Source organism: Kogia breviceps, chromosome 5, assembly GCF_026419965.1.
Source record: "Kogia breviceps isolate mKogBre1 chromosome 5, mKogBre1 haplotype 1, whole genome shotgun sequence".
NCBI lineage: Eukaryota > Metazoa > Chordata > Mammalia > Artiodactyla > Physeteridae > Kogia > Kogia breviceps.
Window position 1 is genome coordinate 20,239,477 of NC_081314.1, and position 24,545 is coordinate 20,264,021.

Consider the following 24,545-nt stretch of genomic DNA (forward strand, 5'->3'; position numbering starts at 1 on the left):
GATGGAGAGTTACAACAAAACCAACATAGACAATTTTTTCTTCTCTTCCATTAATTAAAATGTCTCATTCACTGGATGCATTTTTCTCTCCTGTTCCCAGCAGCTCCAAATCACAATGGAACCTATCTCAGACTCAAGGACACCAACCATGTGATTCCCCTACTCTGGCTTATCTCTTTAACTCTCTTTCTTTGAAAAACTGGAGGATTTTTTTAAAAAGAATTAAAATGGGACATTTATTATATTAAAAACTCAATATAATAATGAAATAATGAAAGATCAAAGAAGAAAGACACAAATCACCTTAGTTTTTATACCAATAGTATCTGGTGAACATGATTTCAGACATTTCTCTGTACAGGTATACTGACAGGAAGGCAGTCTAGAGGGAGGAATAAATAAAAATAGAAATTATTTTCAGATACTATAATATGCCTTGCTGTGTTCACAGTCCCTAGAACAGTGCGTGGATCATGGTAGGTACTCAGTGCATTGTTGATAAAATTAGATTTGTTGGCTCATTGCAATAAGACAGACCACACGCCAGAGGAATGGTGGGGCAACTCACCAAACAAAGGAAAAGAAAGAATTATTATAGGATTTGAGGTGAGGGTGGAGTTTAGGTGGATATTACATAAAGCAGAGTGTTGCTAGACTCAAAGCAAAGCAGGGCTGTATGTTAAAATATGAACATCAGGTCTGGTCTGCAAAGTGGACCCAGGGTCTGTTTCCTTGGTTACTAGAAAGTTGAGAGATGTGGACTGTTGTGTTCAGAAACCCCTACCTGCAGCTGTTTCCCAGAATGTAAATAGAGGAGTTAGGAAACAAAGGGGCAAACTGGAGAGTTGTTTAGAAGGCAAAATCAGCAGAACTTGCTGACATTGGATGTGGAATGAGGGGAAAGAGTGAATTGAAATTTGACTCCTCAGTTTATGACTCCTGTGAGTGGGTAGCAGACCATGTCTTTACCCAGTATGAAATATATGGAAACAATAGTTGGATTAGGGAAGCAGGAGAGGGAAGGGGTAAGATGATCACCTCACTTTTCTGTCTGTTGGGCTTCCGATTGCTGTGTGAACTCTACCGTATAGATGCACAGGCAGGAGGAGGTGTGAGTGTGGGGTGCTGGAAGCAGGGGTGAGCACAATAGATGTAGATGCCCAGGAGTCATTCTCATTGCTTATGGAGGGCCTGAAAAAGCACTGGATCAAGAGAAGAACCCCGGGAGGATTACCCTACTTTTCAGAACTGGTAGGGTGAGCCCACAGTAAGACCACAAGAGGACAGAGAGGTAGGAACCAAAGCAAAGAGCTGCTGTGTCAGAGAAGCTGGGAGAGGGTTCCAAGGGAGGGTGAGTGGTCAGCCATATCAAGTTAGTAAACAGACTCAAGGATGAAAGAACAAGTTGGTTTTCACAGCTGGCAGGTGGGTGGTAACCTTGACCCGAGTAGCTGCAGGGATGTGAGTAGAGCAGAAGACGGATTTCTCTGTGTTCAGCCATTAATAACCAGTGAGGGGTGGGAAGGATAAGGCTCCACCTTTCAGGAGCTCCACTAAGAATAGGAGGAGACAGGGCAGTGACTGCCATGGGAGGCGGGGTCAAGCTATGATTTTTAGCAAGAAGAGTTTCCAGTGATTCACTTTTCCAAGCAGTAAGAGTCAGGACTTCACATATACCTGATGAAATTTATGAAAAATATTTTAAATGTGTAAATCATCTATATTCTTTTTCTGTACTGCCTTGAACGCTCCATCTCAATACTTACTCTGCATCCTCCTTCCTTCCCCTTCCCCAGCAACACACACACACACACACACACACACACACACACACACACACCACATACACAGCCTTATACACTTGATTATATTATAATGACCATGCAGACCCCTTTTAGAAAGAACTCCTACTTGGACTGTACCCAGGAGGTATGGCTATGGGAAAGAGCAAATGAATCTTGAGCTGTGAAGGAAGGGCTAGTTGCACATGTATTTAGTCCTTCCAGACCAAACATTTAGGGAAAAAATGAAGTTTTTAAAAGATAAGACCAATAATAACTTTTATTTTTATTTTGTCCCGCAGAGGTGCCACCACCAAACTGAAGGCAACCAAACCACTCAGACCAGCAAAACCACGGGAAGCTTATGGGTCCAGTGAGCTCCCATCTCCATCAGGTGGTGACCCCACTCTTGGATTTTAAACTCTGTGGAAACTGCAGGCTTCCAGGAGTTCTGTGGGGACAGAGCAGAGGGGTAGGACAGTTAATATCTACATAAATTTATTTTCTGTTAAGTGAATCAGCACTTAAGCCTGATACAAAAGTGCTCAGACCCGTTGCCCTGCTCTTCTGATGGATGGACCTGGCCGTTCTCCTAGTGGCCTCCTCCTCCTGCCTGCGGAGCTCCTGTGCCTACAGCGGGCAGAGTCTCACACCAAGAATGGTAACAGGATTTCCCTGCCCTATATCATCCCCCATCTTGTGTCTTATGGGCAGGGCTCACACACCTGAGTCCATGTGGCTGGAACGAGCCTGGGAGGACTGTCCTCTCTGATCCAACTGAGGAACTAACATAACGAGATGCACTAAGCACCCAGCACGTGCCAGTTTCCGTCCTGCGAGCTGGGGATGGAGCAGGGTACAGAAGGGCCAGAGTCTCCGGCCCCTCACGGACTATATAGGTTAGGTAAATACAACCTGGGTACTCAGAACAGTGACCATGGATCCTTCCTTATACCAGAATTATGTGGGCAGCTGTTAAAATGCAGAAGCCCTGAACCTGGCACAGACTTGCTGAATCAGTATCCCCAGGGCCTGGGAATCAGTATCTTAAGGACTGTGGCTTATGGACCTGCACTCTGCAGTTGAAGAATAACCTCCCTATAGCTACATGGTATTCTCCCACATCTTCCAAATGATTCCAAGTCATTAAATGATGTCCAACATAGCTATAGTACAAAGGTGTGTTTTACTGTATTCTAATTCTTAGAAAACTGGTATTCTAGATAAGTACAGGCATACCTCATTTTATTGTGCTTCGCTTTATTGCACTTCACAGATGTTGTGTTTTTTACAAATTGAAGGTTTGTGGTAACCCTGCATCAAGCAAGTCTACTGGCGCCATTTTCCCAATAACATTTGCTAACATCATGCCTCTATGTTACATTTTGTAATTCTTGAAATATTTCAGACTTTTTCATTATTATTATATATTTTTTATGGTGATCTGTGATCAGTAACCTTTGGTGTTACTATTGTTAATTGTTTTGGGGCACCACAAGCCATGCCCATTAACATAGCAAACTTAATCGATAAATGTTGTATGTGTTCTGACTGCTCCACCAGCACAACAATATTGAAATTAGGCCAGTTAATAACCCTACACTGGCCTCTAAATGTTCAAGTGAAAGGAAGAGTGGCACATCTCTCACTTTAAATCAAAAGCTAGATGTGATTAAGCTTAGTGAGGAAGGCCTGTCCAAAGCCAAGCTGGGCGTCTTGTGCCAAACAGTTGGCCAAGCTGTGGATGCAAAGGAAAAGTTCTTGAAGCAAGTTAAAAGTGCTGCTCCAGGGGACACAGAAATGATAAGAAACAGCCTTATTCCTGATATGGAGAAAGTTTTAGTGGCCTAGATAAAGGATCAAACCAGCCACAGCATTCCCTTAAGCTAAAGCCTAATCCAGAGCAAGGCCCTAACTCTCTTCAGTTCTGTGAAGGCTGAGAGAGGTGAGGAAGCTGCAGGAGAAATGTCTGAAGCCAGCAGAGGTTGGTTCGTGAGGTTTAAGGAAAGAAGCCTTCTCCATAACATAAAAGTGCAAAGTGAAGCAGCAAGTGCTGATGTAGAAGCTACAGCAAATTACACAAAGACCTACCTAAGATAGTTAATGAAGGTGGCTACACTAAACAACAGATTTTCCATGTAGACAAAACAGCCTTCTATTGGAAGAAGATGCCATCTAGGACTTTCATAACTAGAGAGAAGAAGTCAATGCCTGGCTTCAAAGGTTCAAAGGACAGGCTGACTCTCTTGTTAGGGGCTAATGCAGCTGGTGACTTGAAGTTGAAGCCAATGCTCATTTACCATTTCAAAAATCCTAGGGCCCTTAAGAATTATGCTCAGTCTCCTCTGCATGTGCTCTATAAAGGGAACAACAAAGCCTGGATGACAGTGCATCTGTTTAAAATATAGTTTACTGAATATTTTAAGCCCACTACTGAGACCTGCTGCTCAGAAAAAAAGATTCCTTTCAAAATATGACTGCTCGGGCTTCCCTGGTGGAGCAGTGGTTGAGAGTCCGCCTGCCGATGCGGGGATGGGTTCGTGCCCTGGTCTGGGAAGATCCCACATGCCGCGGAGCGGCTGGGCCCGTGAGCCATGGCCACTGAGCCTGCGCGTCCAGAGCCTGTGCTCCGCAATGGGAGGGGCCGCAGCAGTGAGAGGCCCGCGTACCACAAAAAAAAAAAAAAAAAAAAGACTGCTCACTGACAATGTACCTGGTAACCCAAGAGCTCTGATGGAGATGTACAAGATTAATGTTGTTTTCATGCCTGCTAACACAACATCCATTCTGCAGCCCATGGTTCAAGGAGTCATTCTGACTCTAAAGTCTCATTACGAAAGAAATATATTCCATAAGGCTATAGCTGCCATAGATAGTGATTCCTCTGATGGGTCTGGGCAAAGTCAAATGAAAACCTTCTGGAAAGGATTCCTCATTCTAGATGCCATTAAGAACATTTGTGATTCATGGAGAAAGGTCAAAATATCATCATGAAAAGGAGTTTGAAAGAAGTTGATTCCAGTCCTCATAGGTGACTATAAGGGGTTCAAAACTTCAGTGGAGGAAGTAACTGCAGATGTGGTGGAAATAGCAAGAGACCTAGAATTAGAAGAGGCGCCTGAAGATGTGACTGACTTGCTGCAATCTCATGATAAAACTTTAATGAATAAGGAGTTGCTTCTCATGCATGAGCAAAGAGAGTGGTTTCTTGGGATGAAATCTACTCATGGTGAAGATGCTGTGAAGATTGTTGAAATGACAACAAAGGATTTAGAATATTATATAAACTTAGTTGATAAACTAACGGCAGGGCTTGAGAGGATGGAACTCCAATTTTGAAAGAAGTTCTGCTGTGGGTAAAATGCTATCAAACAGCATTTCATGCTACAGAGAAATCGTTCATAAAAGAAGAGTCAATTGATGGGGCAAACTTAATAGTCGTCTTATTTTAAGAAATTGCCAGAGTCACCTCAGCCTTCAGCAACCACCACCCTGATCAGTCAGCAGCCATCACCATCGAGGTAAGACCCTCCACCCGCAAAGAGATTATGACTTGCTGAAGGCTCAGATGATGGTTAGCATTTTTTAGCAATAAAGTATTTTTTAATTAAGGTGTGTACATTGTTAGACACTTTTTAGACATAATGCTATTGCACACTTTATACTGTAGTATAAACATAACTTTTATATGCACTGGCAAACCAAAAACTTCATATGTCTTGCTTTATTGCAATATTCCTTTATTGCAATAGTCTGAAACTGACCTGCAATATCTCCGAGGTATGCCTGTGGTGTGTATGGCAACTTTAGAGTTACTGGAACTTATCATTGATCAAGCTCTCAAGAGCAGCACCATGTAAAAGAACTCTCTGCAATGCTGGAAATGTTCTCTTTGCTCCTCTATGTGGAGACACATGTATCTATTGAGCGCTCGAATTATGGCTAGTGTGACTGAGGAACTAAATTTAAAATTTGGTTTAATACTAATACAAATTTAAATACCCACATGGAGCTAGAGGCTACCATCTTGAACAAGGCAGCACTGTATAAAAAGGTGTTTAGAGCAGAGTAATTGGCATGAGCACATAACTCTCTTCCTTTTCTTAGTAATAGCATGGAATTCTGCATGTCCAGGCAGTCACTTCCTCAGTGCCTTCAGCCCGTGTCACCTTACAATCAGCCCACACAAGTTAGTCTTTCATTCATGCTGGTATTGCATTGTTCCCTCAGCATTTCATCTTGTCCGTTGGTCATCTCCTGGGGACTGCAGCCCACTCCTCCTTTTGTATCCAGCACCCAGAACCCCGCACATGTTCGCTTTGCAGACTCCCCAAATGCTGTACCCCTTACTCACTTGAGGTTGAGCATTGTCTCAGATTAGCCACAGCTGTGACATATTCAAATCCTAAGTAGGTTTCATAAGTTGTTGCCTCCTGAAGTGGAGCCAAACATTTAGTGTCACTCCTGAACAGAAGGTCCTTGGTTTCTGAGTGGAACAAACAAAAACTGCTCGAGCAGTCATTTCCATTTTTTCCAAATTCATCCTGTCAAATGGACAGAAAGTACATGAGGACCTGTGGCAAAGAGCTGCTGGGAACACATGGATGGGATGGAGGAGACTGGAAGCTGGGAACCAGCACTGGGAAGAAAGGGAAGCTGCAGAGGATGCCTCAGGATCTTTCCACATCCATCACCTGGCATTCATACAATTATGGACCACAAATCTGTGCTTCCATGAGGCCCCAAAGTCCTCTGTAGGGTCCATCCTGGTCCCATCTCCTTGGGGAAGTCCCCGCCTCCCACCCACTGCTGACTTCTCTGATCTCTCTTCCTCACTTCATTGGCCATGGTCTTGGGAGCGGCTTCCAGGAAATGAGAGGGCAGAAGCATGTCCCTTTTAAGTATTATTGTCAAAGAAAATATTGAATATGAGCAACCCAGTGAGGAGTGGTACAGGTAGCTGTTAAAAGTTCATATTTGACTTTTAAGTTCATGTGAACTTAAAAGTTCATCTTTGATCCTATCTTGATAAGAGACTCAACTCCTCCAGGCCTTCTAAGATTATAAGTGAAATAATGATTACAGAAAGTTTAGCATTCCATCTAGCACTTAGGAAATGTTCATTAAATACTAATTATTAGTACCAGTTACCTTCAGAGGACTCACAAAGGTATGCTATCTTAATTTTTAAAAGAAGAAAACCAATGGTGGAGCAACAGACAGGAAGCTGTCACTGAGGGGAGGGTGGTGTTTGTGGGTGGAGGGGTCTTTAGGGTTAAAATACTCAGGCAGTCTCTCTCCCCACAAGGCCAGCCCTGGGTTCGTTGTTTTCCCCAGAGGACAAATTCCCTCAGGGTAGGTTCCTGGGTTCTTCTGCCTATTGGAATGGTTCTTAGTCTGCCTAAGCAAGAGAAACACAGTCCACATTTCATGACTTGTATCTAGAAGGGCTGGGAAATAGCATCAGTCACCTTCATTTTAATAAAGGCAGAAGTAGGGAAAATGAGGGTACCACAGAGCAAGGTCAGGGTCAAGCTGGAAGGCAGGTACTTGGACCCTGGGACACGTGCCTCAGATGGGGTCTGATCTCTAGTGAGCAGAAGATATAAGCAGAGCGAGGCCTGGGAGATCCAGTTCCACAATCCATGCCCTCCCAGTTCTAACTTCCAGAAAAATAATGCTGGGGTACAGGCTGGGACTCAGCTAGGAAATCCCCAAATAATCCACACGCACCCAAGAAGAAAGGGTTGGAGGCCCTGTCTGTGCCATACCTGCTGTGTGTTTAATATTTCGCGAACACAAGCTGCCTTATCTTCCCGTGAGACCACAGCATGACTCGGGGCTCGGGCCAGGAAGCAATCTTCAGCGTCCTGCACAGGCTTCCTGGTTCCGTCGGTGCACAACAGCTCAAAATCATTCTCCTGCAGTGTATTTGCCCATGCTTCAGGGTTATTACCTGGGTACAGAAAAGGGGGGTCAGCCACAGATTTGATCAAGGCACACCTCACGGGGGAGATGTGACCAACCCACTGGCGTGTGGAGGGCCTGGACCCAGTGGCCAGCAGGGGTTACAGTAACGTCCACTCCTTTCAATCTGCCCACCCAGCCAGGGGAGGGTGAACCACATTCTATGGATGATGTTCAAAATGATCTTCATTTCTACTAAATTCCAAAGCATTTGGAACTCCTGCTCCAGTGTAGAAAGAACGTGACCCTCTAAGCAGGTTTGTGCTATACCATCTGGCACTAGCAAGCAAAAGAACTTTCCCCAGAGGCCCTTTTGGAAGGGCCAAATATTTCACTTTTATGAGTGAAATCTGGCTCACTCATACTAGTTCTGTGTGGAATGCATGCATGCCTCTGTGCATACAGGTCCATATCCTGTTCTCAGCCCCTTGCTTCATCTTTTCTGTATTCTCTCTGAAAAAAGAACATCTCGCCCATTCTCAAGGTTTAAGCTCCTTCCTCCTAAGGCAATTTTTAAATACGTTTTCCTGGTTTTTGCTTCTCTCCTAAAATACAGGATTGCAGTCTTTTTCTTAATTCGTTTTCTCATTTAATTGAAAAACTAATATATGAAAGCAGTATTTTAAAAGTTTAAATTTATATATAGAGTAAAAACATCCCTTTTCCTACACTCTCCAAAGGTACACTTTCGGTTTTTATAGAAAACTCCAAATTGCCTGCCTTTCCTCCCACCAGTACCTGCACATATCTTTGCTCACCTTTTAACATCTCTCCTTTCTTTTCTTACCCATCCCTCCAACTCAACACCTTCCAAGTGAAATTCATCCTTATTCTCTCCAAACCCATTCTATTCTACTTAGTACTTGAAGCCTTTATTCAGTACCATGTCCTCGGCCTTCTGCAAGACACAATCTTATTGGAGGGGGGAAATAGCACACATACCAAAATCAGAAATGCAGGGCACAGATAATAACATTTTGTATTTTGTGTAACACTCTCTAAACGCTGTGGGAGCTAGGGAACCAGCACAGTGAGAGCACATTAACTCAGGAGAGCTAGCTGGAGAAGACAAGCTTTCAGGTGTGTCCTGTAACATGTGTAGGCCTGAGAGGAGGAGAGAGGAACACTTCTCTGTGAGGGGATGGAGGGCTCCGGCAAGACTCACGGACAGGTACGTGCCCGGTGTTCCTATTGGGTGGAGGAGAACAGCCCCACTGGAACAGAGTCTTGGGCAGTCAGGCTAAACATGCTCAGATCCTCAAGGGCCTGAGTGTGGGATGGAGTGTGGCACTTAGGTAGGAAGGAAAGTGGGTCTATGAGAACTTATGAATGGAAATCAATGTTAATGTGTGAGCCTGAAATAGGACAACTAGGAAAAATGAGATGGGAGGTGATTTGGTCTGGGTTAGGAGCAGTGGGCATCTAGAAGGGCATGATAAAAAATTTTCTTTCCACTACAAATAATGCTTGTTTACTGCAGCTAATTTGTAAAATGCTACATAGTTTAAGGATGAAACCCAGTATAATCCCACAGCATTCACCTTCAACACTGGTGCATTACTTCTAGTCTCTTTTCCCGACTCATATGATGTGCAGACACATATCTATATAATTAGATCATACAGTCTCTATGCCTTTGTATCCTGGTTCTTCCATATCACAACATACCATAGAATTTAATGAATACATACATATTCTGAAGAAACAAAAAACATACTGACTGAAAAATTAACCTAGGCTCGACTGGCAAGGCATATAATAAAGACCTCCATGAGGACAGAGGCTGTGTGAAGAGGACTGGGTTTTGAGAGAAGTGTGAGGAGTTTGGGTTTATACAGGTTGAGGTTGCAGTGCCAGTGTACTTTGTACGTAAAAATGACCACAGGGCAAACAGAGATCCTGGGATGTTATTTAGATGGGAGGTGGGCCTCCTCTATAAATTCCCCTCAGGAGGTAAGGCTTTTGGAGTCTTTGCAGAGAGAGTTGCGGCCTCGAGAGGGGAGCCCTCCTTGGAAGGGTACAAAGAGAAATCAAGGGATGACAAAGAACCAGCCTAGGGTAACACTCAGGTAGCAGGAAAAAGGACAGCCCTTAAAGGAAAAAGCAAAAGTAACAGGAGGGAAGAAAGAAAAATTAGCCAAACCAATTATTCCTTCAAGTAAGTACTTAGCAACTTCTGTGTGCCATGTACTATGGTTGGTGTTGGGATGTAAGAAGAGGAAAAAGGAGCTTGCTGTGGCCATAGTTTATTACAGAATGTGATGAATTCAATAATAAGAGCAATATGGACAGAGGATTCTGTTGTGGGATGGAGGTGTGCCATTGGGGAAGGCGTCTTAGAGGAGTTGGTCCTGCACTAGTTCATTCTAAATGAGTTGTTGGAAACATTTGAGGTTGAGTAAAGGGACGTGAGGGAGGGAGGGAAGTGGTAGCTGCCTGGACTCTAGGTGGGGAATATGAGCAGTTAGTGATAGAGAGTTGGGCAGGTGGAGTACTCATCCTTACTGACATTTTTAAAATTTTTGTCTTGTTTGTTAATGTCATGGGCATCTAATGTTCACCCACTAGTTTTAGTACCCACTGATGATCCTTGCTTGAATCAATGGTCACTATCGGGGTTGCCAAACGATCGTTTTTTAACTTCATAATTATTTCTGCATCTGTAATTATCATTCTACGATAGGGAAGATGTTTCCCTTATACTCATTTGTTTAATCAGGATGGACTTATGCGTTCCTATTTTATTCAATGGGTTATTATTTCTTACTACTATTATTATTTCTTTTAAAGCTCAAAATGTCCCAGATTTGGCCAGTGGAGGGCTTTCACAGTGGCTTCTATGTGCTTTGATACGTCCCATCTCTCTGAGCTCTTCAGCATGATGTTCCAGGTCCACCTTATACTTTTCCTGCCCCAGCCACAGAATCAGCTATTTTCCAAGGGGCCTTGGTTCCTTCTATTGGAGAATGGTTCTAGAAGCCAGGGTCTTGGTGCTTATTTCTACAGGGGTGCCACTGTCTGTATGTTTTTCCCAGTGGACCTATAATATATTTAAATATATATTGGACCTAGAAATATGAGAAATAGTTATAAAGGACCTTTTGGGGATAACTCACAGAATTTGAATAGGGACTGTGGACGTGATGAGTATTAAATCCATGTTAGTGTAAATTTCCTGATCTTGCTAATTGTAATGTAGGTATGTGAGAGAAAGTCCTGGTTCTTAGGAAATGTGCACTGAAGTATTTAGGGGAAAGGAGGCACAGTGCCTGCACCTGTAGGAAGGTTCCTGGGAGAGACTCAGGGCCACTGGGAAGCCCATGGTCCTTACCATTCTACCTATCCAAGCGAACACTTCTCTCTTCACCGAACAAACAGGTTGAGAATCAGAGCTCTGGACCCTGACAGAGTCCATAACACTTCCACAAAGACATCCTGAACACAAGTGAACCAGCGACCCTGATTTATGGGGACAAAGGTTATGTACGTACCACCAGTGTTCTCTTTGACAGTCTGGTCCTTCACAAAGGCCACGTCTCCCTTCTCAACCAGACACCTGCAGAGTCCCAGACAGGGAGAGAGAAGAAAAGAGGTCAGAGACACGTCTGTCATTCAGAAAGGCCACCTTATAGATCCAGGGCTGGCCATCTGATATCAGCAATTGTGATTCCCATTTGATCACTAATCTATTGTCACTGATCTTACATATTACTGATGTAAGTAATAAAAAGAAAACAAAACCTCTGATATGCTTTGTAGTTATACAATCTCACTTCTACACACTAAATTCTAAATTCTGGCCCAGTTTCTCCAACAGAGCTACATCCGTTTCCTAGCTTCAGCACAGATATTAGAGGGGCAGTTTTCCCTCAAGGTGATTCCTTACTCACAGCCTCCTCGTAAAATTGGAAACTTGTGGGCTGTGAATTGTTCTTACTCTAACTCACAAGCTGGTTGTACCTGGAAAATTGGGATAATCTTTGTTTTTCCTTCCCTAGTGAGAATTTTAGTTACCATACCACCATCATTGTGAAGTTGATGGATTCATGAACTACTAAATGACACAGGCCCAAGTCAGACAGGATAGTTAAAAACTAATAAGGTCGTAAAGTGCACAGGTGTCTCTTTAAAAATGATAAAGACTCCATGAGCTAGAAATGTAACCAAAGATGTAGAAATCATGTACTTTCCTTTTGTATTGATATATATCCATGGTTGTAGGTTCCCCCAGAGGTGAATGGAAGAGCATGAGCCAGATGCTTGACTCCTGTGTTTATTCAATTATGGTGGGGTTTCCTCACCCGGCACTAGTGACATTAGGGGCCAGATAATTCTTTGTTGTACGGTGCTGTCCTACGCATGCATGTAGGATGTTTAGCAGCCTCTCCCGGTTAGATGCCAGTTGCACCCCCCAACTCCACTGATAATCAAAAACGTCTCCAGACACTGCCAAATGTCCCCTGAGGGGCAAATCACCCCCCACCCCGCTGAGAACTTCTGACTTGTACCATACCACCAGTCTTTGCTGTCTATGACAGCCAGGTCTGGAGACCATGTCCTGGAGGGACCTGGATGCCTCTTCTCACAGGTTCCTATTTATGTTTGTAAATGTGACACCCTAACATGCAGGACTAATGGGATAGGAATGTAAGAATCTCACCTGTGTTCCTAGAAAGGAATCTCATCGGGGCTGGGATTATTATTATTTTTGTATGAGGATTATAATACTCACCTGAAAGCCCCTGTATAGCCATAGTATCTCTCATGGTTGCTGGGAAGACACTCCCTTCCCGGAACACCGTCTGAGCCAATGCACAGAGCACAGAGACTGGAATTTCGCAGAGACCCAGGGGCACAGCCTTCACTGAAAAATTTATCTGTGCAGAAGGATCAGAGAAAGTCAGCTCTTCCTGAGTCAATGTCAGTGGCCTTTACCTAACACATCACAGGTGTGTATGGCCCAGGATAGGTAGAACATACATGTTATGTGACCTGCCGTCAACTCAGGACCTGCCAGGGTATAGGCTTTGAAAGGAAACTTAATTGAGGCTGGGAACCATTACAAGTCAGGTGGAGGGGATTCCATCAGCAACCCAACAGTGTCTCACTCACCTAAGGAGAGAGATGGGATGGAAATGGTATGAAAGTTGACTAAAAGGGGTAAAATTGAAGGTCTCACTCCCTGATTTGTGCCACTTGTTTTAGGTGTTTCTTTCCTCTGATATTTATTAGAAGAGCCTTTAACAGAACTTAGAACTCCAAGCTTGAGAAAGTGCTGGGGAATTTCACACACATTTCAGCTGCTCTCCCATAGCTGTAAAACTGCCAGGAGGCTCAGGAGAGCAGAAGTGCTGCCCTTGCTGGTGGGCAACAGAACTCCTGAATGTCACCCCAGCCACACTTTGCTTCCTGTCAAACCGGTGGCACAGAACATGGCAGTGCAGAAATGTGATTGCATCTCCAAATCCGCCCCCTACACACACACACACACACACACACACACACACACACACACACACACACACAGGACTTGCCTGGTTCATAACTGTCTTTAGAGGCCCTCCTTTTGAAGTAGCTACACATATTTGGAGGTGGCAGGGAGGAAGTACTCAGGAAGTTAAAGAAAATAAGAATCATGAGAAAACATGTCCATGGTGAAATTACACACAGATTTTAGGAGGTAGAACTAAGCTCATACCTGAAGATATTCAGAGGACACAGAGAATAAACTGATTTCCATCCCTTTGAAGGGGCCTAGGAGCTGAGCAGTCACTTGGTGAGACTGCCAAGATCTTAAAGAGACCCATGGACCCCTCATACCACGTTGCCTAGAAAGCCCTGTGGCAGGGCTTGTAGCTGTCCACCCAATGGCCATTTCCCCTTGCTTCTTCATAACAAAGATCAAGTTTTTGTTTTCTTTTAATTTTTTCTCCATTAATTTTTAATTGAGATATAATTGACATTAATTTCAGGAGTACAACATGTTTCACTACTGTGACTATATTGTGAAATGATCACCACAATAGAGGCTGCTAATTAACATCCATCACCATACAGGGTTAAAAGCTTTTTTTTCTTTTGGCTAGGACTTCCAAACTATGTTGCATAAAAGTGGCAACAGTGGGAGTCCTTGTCTTGTGCCTGATCTTAGAGGGAATGCTTTCAGCTTTTCACTGTTGCATATGATGTTAGCTGTGGGTTTGTCATATACGGCCTTTATTATGTTGAGGTATATTCCCTCTATGCCCACTTTCTGGAGAGTTTTTCTCATAAATTGGTGATGAATTTTATCCAAAGCTTTTTCTGTGTCTATTGAGATGATCATATGATCGTTTTCTTCAATTTGTTAATGTGGTGTATCACAGTAAAATTTTTTTTCTTGTGATGAGAACTTTTAAGAGCTACTCTCTTAGCAACTTTGAAATGTGCAATACAGCATTAACTATAGTCACCATGATGTACATTTACATCCCCATGACTTATTTATTTTATAACCGAAGTTCTTACCTTTTGACTACATTCACCCAATTTGCCCACCCCCAACCCCTGCCTCTGGCAACCACCAATCTGCTCTCTGTGTCTATGAGCTCGGGTTTTTTGTTTTATTTTTGTTTAGATCCCACATATAAATGAGAACATATGGTATTTGTCTTTCTCTGCCTGACTTATTTCACTTATTTCACATAGTGCCCTCAGGGTCCATCCATGGTGTTGCAAGTGGCAAGATTTCTTTCTTTTTTATGACCGAATGATATTCTATTGTATATATATAAACCACAATTTCTTTATCCGTTCATTCATGATGGACACTTAGGTTCTTTGTGTGTCATGGCTGTTGTAAATAATGCTGCAGTGAACGTGTGGGTGCATATATTTTCGAGTTAGTATTTTTGTTTTCTTCCAGTAAATACCCAGAAGTGAAATTGTTGGATCATATGGTAATCTGTTTTTAAGTTTTTGAACAAAAAGCTAGTTTTATTTGGGACAGAAACATGCCCAAATAAACAATGACATTTTTCAGCCCCTCTTACAGCTAAATGTGACTATGTATCTAAGTTCAGGGCAATGAGAAGTTAGCTGAAGTAATTGGGCTAGAGTTCCTGAATAGCTCCTTTAACAAGGTGGCACATACTTCAAGTGCCCTTTCTCCTTGTTCCCTGGATGGTGGATATAATGGCAACCGTGAATGACCTTGAAGATGGAGGCCTCACGCTAGAATGGTGCAGCAGGAAGAGAGAGGAGCCTGGGTTTCTAATGACAGTACCAGCCATGGACTGCTGTCTCTGGTCTTTTTCATGAGAGAGAAAAGTAAATGCATATTCACTTAAGCCTTTATGTGCAACTGAAAAGAACCATTCTGATCCACCTCCCAGCCCTACCATTCCTTTTAGATATTTCCTTGAAGTTCACTAAACCAAATTGTATTACCATAGACCCAGGGCCACAGCATCTTGTACCATACCACACTCTTCCCAGTACACCTCTTCCCACCTGGCCCTGAAAACAGCGCCCTCCCAGAGCTCACTCACCAAATTCACAGTGGTTAATCTCATTGTAGAGCAGACCCATGGGGATGTTCCAGCCAGCGGTTCTGTCTACTCCAGTGTGGCAGGACTTCTTGCCTTTCAGATTGTTCCAGTTGATATCAGCATCTGATTTCTTAACCACAGCCACAGCGAGGTACCCTGCAAGAAAGACACCCAAAAAGGGAGTATTAACACCCCGGGCCCTCCAGGGTGTCTAAACCTGCCATCTCCCTAAGGAGTAGAATTATCCCAAACCATTCCTTCTGTCTTTGAAAGGGTCTTCCCAATAACTGACTGAGGGAGGATACAAGTCATTCCAGGAGGTGGAGATTAATCTGAACGCAAAAAGCAAAACAGTAAGAATACATAACCATCAGAGCAATGGCTGGTGTATAACCCTTCCCCAAATGCATGAAGCTACTGTCATAAACCAGCAACTCACCCTCCACTGTGGAAGAGCAGAGGAATGGATACTGAAGGGTACATTAGGAAAGAGTAGTAAATGGGCAATAAACCACAGGGATATTCTGGCCAGATAATTTGTGATAAGAGTACAGGTTTGCACCACAATAAACATGCAAAGTGGAAACTGTCAAAATCAAGTTAGTTGCCATGATTAGCAGCAAATACATGCTGATCTTTAAAACTGGTAATAGAAAGAATAACAACTCATGATCAGTTTTCCAATTTAATTAATTCAGGAAATTGTTTCCGACAGAAAAGACACAAATCTTATTGTTCATGGAATAAGAATGGTTCTATTTTCAGCTGAAGAGCTTGGTTCCTAGTGTGATGGGGAGAGGCTGAAGGTTGTAACTGGGAAAAGTGATGAGGACAGACTTGCACACTAATGGCTAGAAATGACCTGCAGGGACTTGAGTGTGGGCCCCAGACCCCGCTTTGATAAGATTTTCTGTCTTCCTCCTGCCACATCTTTCCAGATCCACCCCCAGCCAGAGCGCTGGGTGAGAGCTAGGTTGGCCTGGGTTCCTGGGCCTAGCCCTGGCTGGGAGGCTGGGAAATCACATGCCCCTAGACATCTGCTGGTATGAGCCTCTCCCTTCAGCCCTGCCAGGCACGAATCAGCAAGGCTCCTGGCTGGTGCCAACTCTCATCTAAAACTTTGCTGGCCTCATGCAACGCGAGGCAGTCAGGAGTGGTGGGGAGGGCCTGTATTTGCTTGCTGGATGTCGGAGTCTAGACAACTTGTAATCTCTCTGAGCTGTTGGTCCTCTTATGCATCCTTAGAGGGATACATTATAGGTATCCCTATATCTTGTATCCCTACAAGACATACCTTATAGGATTAAATGAAAATTCCCATGTGCAAGTCATAGCAAGTGTAAAAAAGTAATCATCATTGCCAGTTACTCTACTTCCATGATTCCTTTGCATTCCGAAAATTGGTCTCTTATCTACTTTTGATTTGAATTTAAACTTACCTTACCCTTTCCCAAAAGCAATGGGAATTTATCTTAAACTCATGAGGTTACCAATCTCAGCTCACCTGGCTGTGGTGTATTTTTACAATCTTGGCCCTCATTTTCTGTAGAGGAGAAAACGAAGAAGTCATTAAATACTCATTTATAGATTGGAAATCATCTTTACCATGTGCAGCTCAGACTTAAAAGAGCCAGGAAAACTGTCTACATATCACCAGTTCCCAAAAGGTCCAGGCTGTCTGGATTACGCAAGTTCACTTTAGCTCCCTGGCCCCTGGAATTTAGTACAAAATTGTACATTTCAAGTTTCCCACTCTATCTATCCTGTGGCCACAGTGGTTTCTGCCAACTGTACTTGAATCCCTGCACCAGGGCAACAGGAGAAGTGTGAGCTTTGGAAGCAAGAAGACCCGCCAGGAATCCCAACTGAGAATCTAGATGTCCTCTGCAGAGGGGTCACTTTTAGCTAGAACTTCCCAGTGCAAAGCCTCCAACTCCGTTGTGGGAGGTATGATAGAAGATCCCATCCTTCAAGATAACTGTTGGGGACTAGAGATGAGGGAGCCCAGAGCCTAGGAAGTAGGAGGTGCTCAGTAAGCAAGAGCTTTATGGCCCACGTGGCATAAATCAGGCTGTGATTTTCCATTTCCTTTCTCAATGGCCCAGGGGAAATGAAACACTGAGAGAAGCCCCTTCCACTTACTGTAGTTCTCTGCCATGACAGGTACCAGACCACATTTGCCTGCTATGTAGATGTAGCCTCCATCCAAGCTCATGGCATCAGCTTCTCCTTTCTGCAAAGACACAGCACATCACAGCAGGTGAAAAGAGACCATCTTCTCTCCCACATGCCCTCCAAGCTGTTTCCTTGAAGCAGCCTTGCCAGCACAGGTCATGAGGGCCCAGGGAGACAGAAGGTGCTGGTACTGGACCCCCAAAGGATCAGTCAGACACACCCAACATAGAAAATAAAATGTACTCGCATTTTCACCCAAACCATGATGAACTGATGATCAGCTCTGGGTGCTTTGCTTAGTTTCTTCAGGAAGAAAGACCCACATTCAGTCCCCCTGTCCTCTCATAGGGCATACTGTCCCACAGACACTCTCACAACACCTTTCTGACACCAAGAATTCTCATTTGTAAGGCAAATGAGCGGAGTCAGAGACTCAGGGCTGTGTCTGTGGCATAGAGTGCCTCCTGATGGGGTCCCCAGACCCGAATCTTGGCCACATTGGCTGGGTGCTATTTTGGTGCTTGGTCAATACAAGATCTTTAATGAATGAGTCAAATAAACTCAAATGATCTGTTAGATACAATGATCTAATAGAGCTAATAAGCCCCAAATTTCAGAAATGCTTAAATTCACCAAGACTGCTAAGCTTCCCATTGGGCTTAGAAATATACTTTTGAGGAATATACCCTAAAGGAATAATCAGATATGTGGGAAACTATTTGGGAAAAATGTGTAAGTGGGCAAAAGCATGCAAGTGTGATTCATAATATCAATAAGATAGGACCAAACTTAATGCTTAATAGCAAGGAAATGGCTCAACAAATTGTAGCACATCCACACTCTGGAATAGCTATCAACTTTAAGCTATCAACATGTTTTCATGGAAACGACCTAAATGTCCATCGGCAGATGAATGGATAAAGAAGATGTGGTACATATATACAATGGAATACTACTCAGCCATAAAAAATAATGAAATAATGCCACTTGCAGCAACATGGATTGACCTAGAGATTATCATACTAAGTGAAGTGAGTCAGAAAGAGAAAGACAGATACCATATGATATCACTTATATGTGGAATCTAAAATATGACGCAAATGAATTTATCTACAAAACAGAAGCAGACTCACAGACATAGAGAACAGACTTGTGGTTGCCAAGGTGGAGGGGGCTGGGGAAGGAATGGGTTGGGAGTTTGGGGTTAGCAGATGCAAACTGTTATACATAGAACAGATAAACAACAAGGTCCCACTGTATAGCACAGGCAACTATATTCAACATCCTATAATAAACTGTAAGGGAAAATAAAAATAAAAATTTAAATTTAAAAAAAAGAAGAAAGAGAAAGAGAAAGTCCCCCATAAACTTGGTCCCCAGACATACCACTGTAAACAGAATAGTGTATATTCTTTCAAAAATAAACTAAAATATAATTTAAAAAATCATGCTTTCAAAGAATGACTTGTGACAAAGGGAAAGCTCCCTAGATAAGATTAGGTGAGAAAAGAGAGTAAATTGTATGTATGATATGAGCCCAGTTAACAGGATTTTCTCTGAGTTATAAGGTTACAATTAGTTTTTATGTATTTTCTTCTTTATATCCTCCAGTTTTTCAACATTATCTAAAAGCAAATATGGAATGCTCTTGTGATCAACAAGGCTAAACTTCTACCCGCTGCACAATAACACGACCCTGTCACACTTGTCTCACTTGCCATGGCACGCCATGGGTTTCAGGCACACCCACACTCAGGTCCAGCCTCCCTAAGCAGCCATGGCTCAGATTTCCCTCCACCAGGTGCTAACACTAGGAGGAAACAAGCCCTAAGGAGCCCTTCAGATCCAGAAGCTCAAAGGTCCTGAGGCTCCGGTGGGGCTGATCTCCCATAGTGAGGGCAAGGTTCCTTGGAACCCGGCTTTTCGTGTCATTCCCAGGAACACTCACTCACCCTTGGGGACAGGTGAGCAGTAGTGGCAAGGATGCTGCCCTACAGAGGCAGGAGTGACGTACCATTATCTTGGCGATGCATTCTTCAGTGTTCTCTGCTGATTCACACTCTATTTTCCCGTTACTGTTCACACTCCACATATCACACTTGACCCTCTCCAGGTGGTGCACTGCACACCACTTCACCTTCTTGCATTCATCCTTTGAGGTGACTGGGCCTAGGACATAAGGAAGAGAACCAGAGATTAGAAGAGGCCCAGATGTTGCCTGCTGGTTATGCTACTGTCTTCATGAAAATGCTGGGATTTTTCAGCAATACACAAACAGATCCCATTCAAGGAATTAATCTCTTAGAAATCAAAGGTAATAACAGCCTCTTAGTTGGCTTCTTATCATTTAGATTTAACTTAAAATTGTGTCTTATGAGAAGTCAACTTTCCTCCCAACCCCAAGGCACTCTATCACTTCAGGCTGGGTTTTTTTTTTTTCCCCATTTGTTTAGAAATAACACTTAACCATCTGAGCTGTTGTTATATATTTATTCATTATTTATTGTCTGTTGCCTGCAGGAGAACATAAGCTTGGCCAGGGCAAGGGTCATACCTGTCTTGTTCTCCATGGCACCTTTAGTGACTGCCTCATGGTCAGCGCAATAAACGTTGGCTGAATAAATGGACACCTACCCAACTTTCAGACCCAGCTCAAGAGGCACTTCCTCAGGGAAGCCTTACCTCAATTCCGGGACCTGTCTTTCTTTGTTTTGCACTCTTCTAGAGCCATGATATTTTGTTCTGGGTTTTGGTTTTTGTTTTCCTTCTGCTGAGGAAATCTCTCATTTTTAATTGATCATTCAATGGAGTGACTATTCCTTCAACATTTTTCTTCCCCACTGGGCTGAAGGTTCCATGACAGCAGAACTTAATATATCTTTGACTCACCATTGTATGCCCAGCACGTTGCACAGTTTATAGATAGGTGGTCAATACATGTCTGTTGAATGAATGAACGTTCAAACACATCCCCAATGACGCAAGGAAATTCAGAAGCAGGATCGACATGTCTAAAGCTCCAGCTTCACCATGGCACATGTTGACCATAGCATTGGCTTGAGATGTGCACGTCTGTAGCAATTTCATTCTATTTGACTTACTTCATGCCAGGCTAACTGGCTTCACAAAGTGAGTAGGATAGCCTTGATTTATACAAGGGAAACAGTGCTGGTATCAATACAAATCATTTTAAGCATGAATTTCCTTTAATGCCCTTTGGTGGTGCCATTTAGCATTCATCTAACACTGGGCTGCACAGGCAGGGCAGACAAGGGATTGTTGGGACAGGTGTTCAATACCTGGAAGGACTCGATTGCTGATACCCACCCTCACCAGTTTTCCAAGCTCCTAGAGCCACACGATCCTTCCCAAACACTTACGTGTATCTTCTCTTAGATTCCGAAGAGCAGTGACGTACTCATATCCCAGGTACAGCCAGGAGTCCATCTTAGGAGGAATCTTTAAAAACCCATTGGCAGAGTCCTTAAACAGCAGGTCCTTCCCATGAGGGGAGCTGAAGAGCTGGAAGCTTTCAGAGGTACCTCTGCCAAAATGTTCCTGTTTGTGGTAGAAACACAGATCTGAATGGCCACAGCAACAAGGGATGCTGCAAAATGGGACTGAAGAAAATTTTTCAACCCAGGAAACTCAATTAAAAAGTGAAATTTTCAAGATGCCAGGAGAGAAGGCAGTCAGACCTGTTCTTTCCCACCCAGCACCTTCTCCATTCACAGCCCTCTTGGGCCATATAACAAACGTCCAATTTCACTGAACGTGTTTCTGTGCCTGTCTCCCTGGCTGGATGACAGCTCACTGAGTGCAAGAAACACATCTCTTTCAGAGGCTGACACGGTGTGGTTGCCTTGATGGACAGATGGACAGACGGGAGGGCCGGATAAGAGAAAGCTGGCTCAGTTCTGGCGTTCTGCTGCTCTAGGGGAGGAAAGCTGGCTGTGTGTGCAGCTCCCTTGCAGTCAGGCTGAAGGACCTTGGAAGAGAGATCATTTCCTTTCCAACAGGAGAGATATGGAATAGAGCAAGAAGGAGCAGCTTCATGTCACTGGTCCAGAATGTAAGGGTCTGACAGATGATAATGCAGGACTAGGCTCTGTGCAACTCCAAGAAGGCTTTGCTGGGTGCTTTCATACAAGTGGATGGTGTGAGGCATGGTCCCCACTGTATCCTGAACACAGAAGGGCTTCTACAGTGGCAAGAAGGGAGTGCAGGAAAATGCCCCCAATCCAAGCAGGAACTGCTAAGCAGGAAAGAGGACGGGGAGTCGATACCTGGGCCTGGTTAAGAAGCTCCCAGATCAAGTCCTCCTTGCCGTCCACGCTTCGGGCCACGACGGCGTGGGAAGGGACCCGGGCCAGGTGGCACCTCTCGTACTCGTCCACAGTCCCCCGGGTGTTGTCCCTGCAGAGCAGCTCATACTCGTCCTTGTCAGCCTCGTCAGGCAGGTTCTCTGTGGAGGGAAGCCCACGTGAGCCGACGGCAGGCAGAGAAGGTGTGGTGCCCCTTCAGCTCCCTTGCAACCCCACTGAATCATAAACTGTGTGAGCTGAGAAGCCTAGAGTAAACATTGAGAGCCAGAAGAAAACGGACTTGCTCAAGATCCCACAGCCAGTTTACAGGTAAAGCTTCTGATGTCCAGTGCAGGGGTGACTGTCCACACCCCACAAGAGGTCTCATCTCAGCAGGCTGACTACAGGCCAAGGTCAGCCAGACCTGCTCCCAATCCTTTGCTATTGCAACACTGACCAGGAAGAAGGGCCCCAGGGTCTAGGAAGTTGAACGATAGGATGAGGCCCAGGAGTCCAGCCGGGGACCCCACAGGCACACACCTCTGCGCAGGTAAACACCCCAGCAGTGAGAAAGGAGGAACACACTATGCTCATGTCTGACTACTGAGCATGAAGAAGAAGACAGGAAGAAAAGGAAGGCCTTCTGCTTGAAGGGACCTGCAGATTCTTCTCCTATCACCTACCCAATACCGTGGTGTGCTTGACAAAGGCCACTTCCCCCGCGTCTTCCATCAGACACCTGTGGGGAGGAGACACATTAGGAGGGTTCCTGCAGGGCTGGCCCTTCTCCTCAGGTTGAGGGTCTGGCCACACTGTGCAGCCTTGGGGAAAGGGCAGGGCCTGGGGGAGGCCTCTACGAAGACCTACAGCTGAGGGGGCACCATGGGGCACTGATATCCAGGGTACCATGGAGATGGGGGCGGCGAGCTCACAGGAGCTGGAGGACCCTCACCATGTGCCCCAAAGCATCAAAAAGGCACTGAAGATATTTCAATTAGAAAAGCGTTTTCAAACTTCTGGTGGAGGATAAAGGCATATAGTGTCCCTTGAGGGAGGAAAGGTGCCCTTGGCTGGCTCTAAAACTTTAGAGTATAACCAAGGGAGGAGAGGGAGCAAGAAATCAGCCACATGAGCTGCCTGCACAGGGACGGTGAGAGGAGCCAGGAGAGAGGCCAGCGCCTTGAGCGGCCAGCGCTACTGCAGTGGAGAGCAGGCGGCCCGCCGCTGAAGAACAGCGTGGACACCAGGACCGTGCCTGTCATTTCAGGCTCTGCCTAGTCCAGTGAGAGAACTCTGGGGAGACAGAAAGAGGAGCCCCAGGAGAGGGCTTCCTTGTCAATGTCACATGAAGAGAGTATGCACTGGCCCGGCCTGGCCTGGGGAGTCCCAGCTGTGTCACTGAGTCCCTGTGTCACTGAGGCGATTAGGGCCCCCGGTTGTCCCTTTGCAGGCTGGGCTCTGCTGTGGGCCAGGGGAGACTTCCAGCCAAGGACACTGGACACTTAGGAGCCCGGATGGAGCAGGAGCCAGTCCCACTCACTTGAAGGCCCCCGAGTAGCCGAAGTATGGTTCGTGGTTGGAGCAGGCGCACTTGTCGGTCCCCTTCCCTGCACACAGTTGGCACAGTTTGGGGAAAGCCGTCTGATCCGCACAGGGGACGCAGCTGCCCGCGAAGAAACTGGCCGCTGCTGCTCAACACGGAGACACAGAAGCACAGGGCGTGAGCCAGCCTGGCCAGAGGCACTTACAGCTCCCAGCCTAGGCCCATGATGGGACAGAGAGACCCAGACAAAACCAGCACCCCCAGACCCAGTTCGCCTTTACAAGTGTTCACTCTTCAAGATTAAGGGTTTCCAAAAGTGGGTGAGTTTAACCCCTTTCCTCCCTCCTTCCTCCCCAAGAACCAGGCTTGTGCCAGCCACCCTCCAAGACCAGGTCACCGTCAGCCTCCCTCCCTGCCTTGTCAGACTGGAACAGCTCAGAGAGAGGTCTCCTCTGGGATCCATGCCTGAGAGATGGAGGACCCGCCTGGAGAGGTGCACGCCAAGTTCACGGCCAGCAGATGGCCACCAGGGAAAGCTCCAGCAGAATGGGAAAAGCATCAGCCACAGACAGGAATGCACCCCAGGGAAGTGGACAATGGGGCCCAGCAACCTTGGCCCTGACTGGAGCCCTCTGTTCCCTTCCCCCCACTCCTCAGGACAGCCTCTGGTGAGGTGTCAGGAGCTCAGAGATAAAAGGACCTGTGACAGCCCCTCATGGCTGCTGGTGCAGCAGACCTGCCAGTTTAAAGCTGTTTAACCTCCACCTCCACTCCCAGCGTCATCGCACACCATCACCTGATCATGTCTGAGTGACGCCAGTGTGGCCCATGTGGGCATCTGAGGAAGAGATGCCTGTTGAGGACACTCACCCTCCTGCCTGCTTACCTCTCTGAAGAGATTCATGTGGGTCAGGCAAGTCCCAGTAAAGTAAGCCCATGGGGATGTTCCACCCAGCAGATCTGCCAAGGCCTGTGTGGCAGGACTTCTTGCCTTTGAGCTCGTTCAGCTTGAAGTCAGTGCCCTTCTTCGCCACGGCCACAGCGAAATAGTTAGTTTGCGGCTCTGCAAAGGGGGAGCGTGGATGAAAGACTCTCAAACTGGGCCCCAGGGAAGCACTGCTTATCACTACTGGGCTCCTGAGTAGGGAAGGGAAACCCAGAGGTAACATTTATGTTGGGTTCGCTTCTGAAGAGGGAAGGATCAGAAAAACCTTCCTAGGCTCACAGAGGAAAGAAAGGACCACAG

At 45.2% G+C, this 24,545-nt stretch overlaps 1 protein-coding gene across 1 annotated transcript in view; it reads right to left on the minus strand.

Moving 5' to 3' along the window:
• Nucleotides 1-2,043: 2,043 nt before the first annotated feature.
• The window catches only part of TF (transferrin), a 31,947-nt gene continuing 9,445 nt past the window's right edge, over nt 2,044-24,545 (minus strand). Inside the window, exons 4-17 of the mRNA XM_059065339.2 lie at nt 24,186-24,362; nt 23,297-23,444; nt 22,440-22,495; nt 21,739-21,917; nt 20,833-21,010; nt 19,467-19,621; nt 17,420-17,510; nt 16,782-16,820; nt 15,278-15,433; nt 12,481-12,625; nt 11,240-11,304; nt 7,553-7,737; nt 6,136-6,325; nt 2,044-2,232 (exon numbers count right to left, since the gene is read on the minus strand). Coding sequence (XP_058921322.1) covers nt 2,198-2,232; nt 6,136-6,325; nt 7,553-7,737; nt 11,240-11,304; nt 12,481-12,625; nt 15,278-15,433; nt 16,782-16,820; nt 17,420-17,510; nt 19,467-19,621; nt 20,833-21,010; nt 21,739-21,917; nt 22,440-22,495; nt 23,297-23,444; nt 24,186-24,362 — 1,799 coding nt within the window. The 3' untranslated portion in view covers nt 2,044-2,197. The remainder of the gene's footprint in view (nt 2,233-6,135; nt 6,326-7,552; nt 7,738-11,239; nt 11,305-12,480; nt 12,626-15,277; nt 15,434-16,781; nt 16,821-17,419; nt 17,511-19,466; nt 19,622-20,832; nt 21,011-21,738; nt 21,918-22,439; nt 22,496-23,296; nt 23,445-24,185; nt 24,363-24,545) is intronic.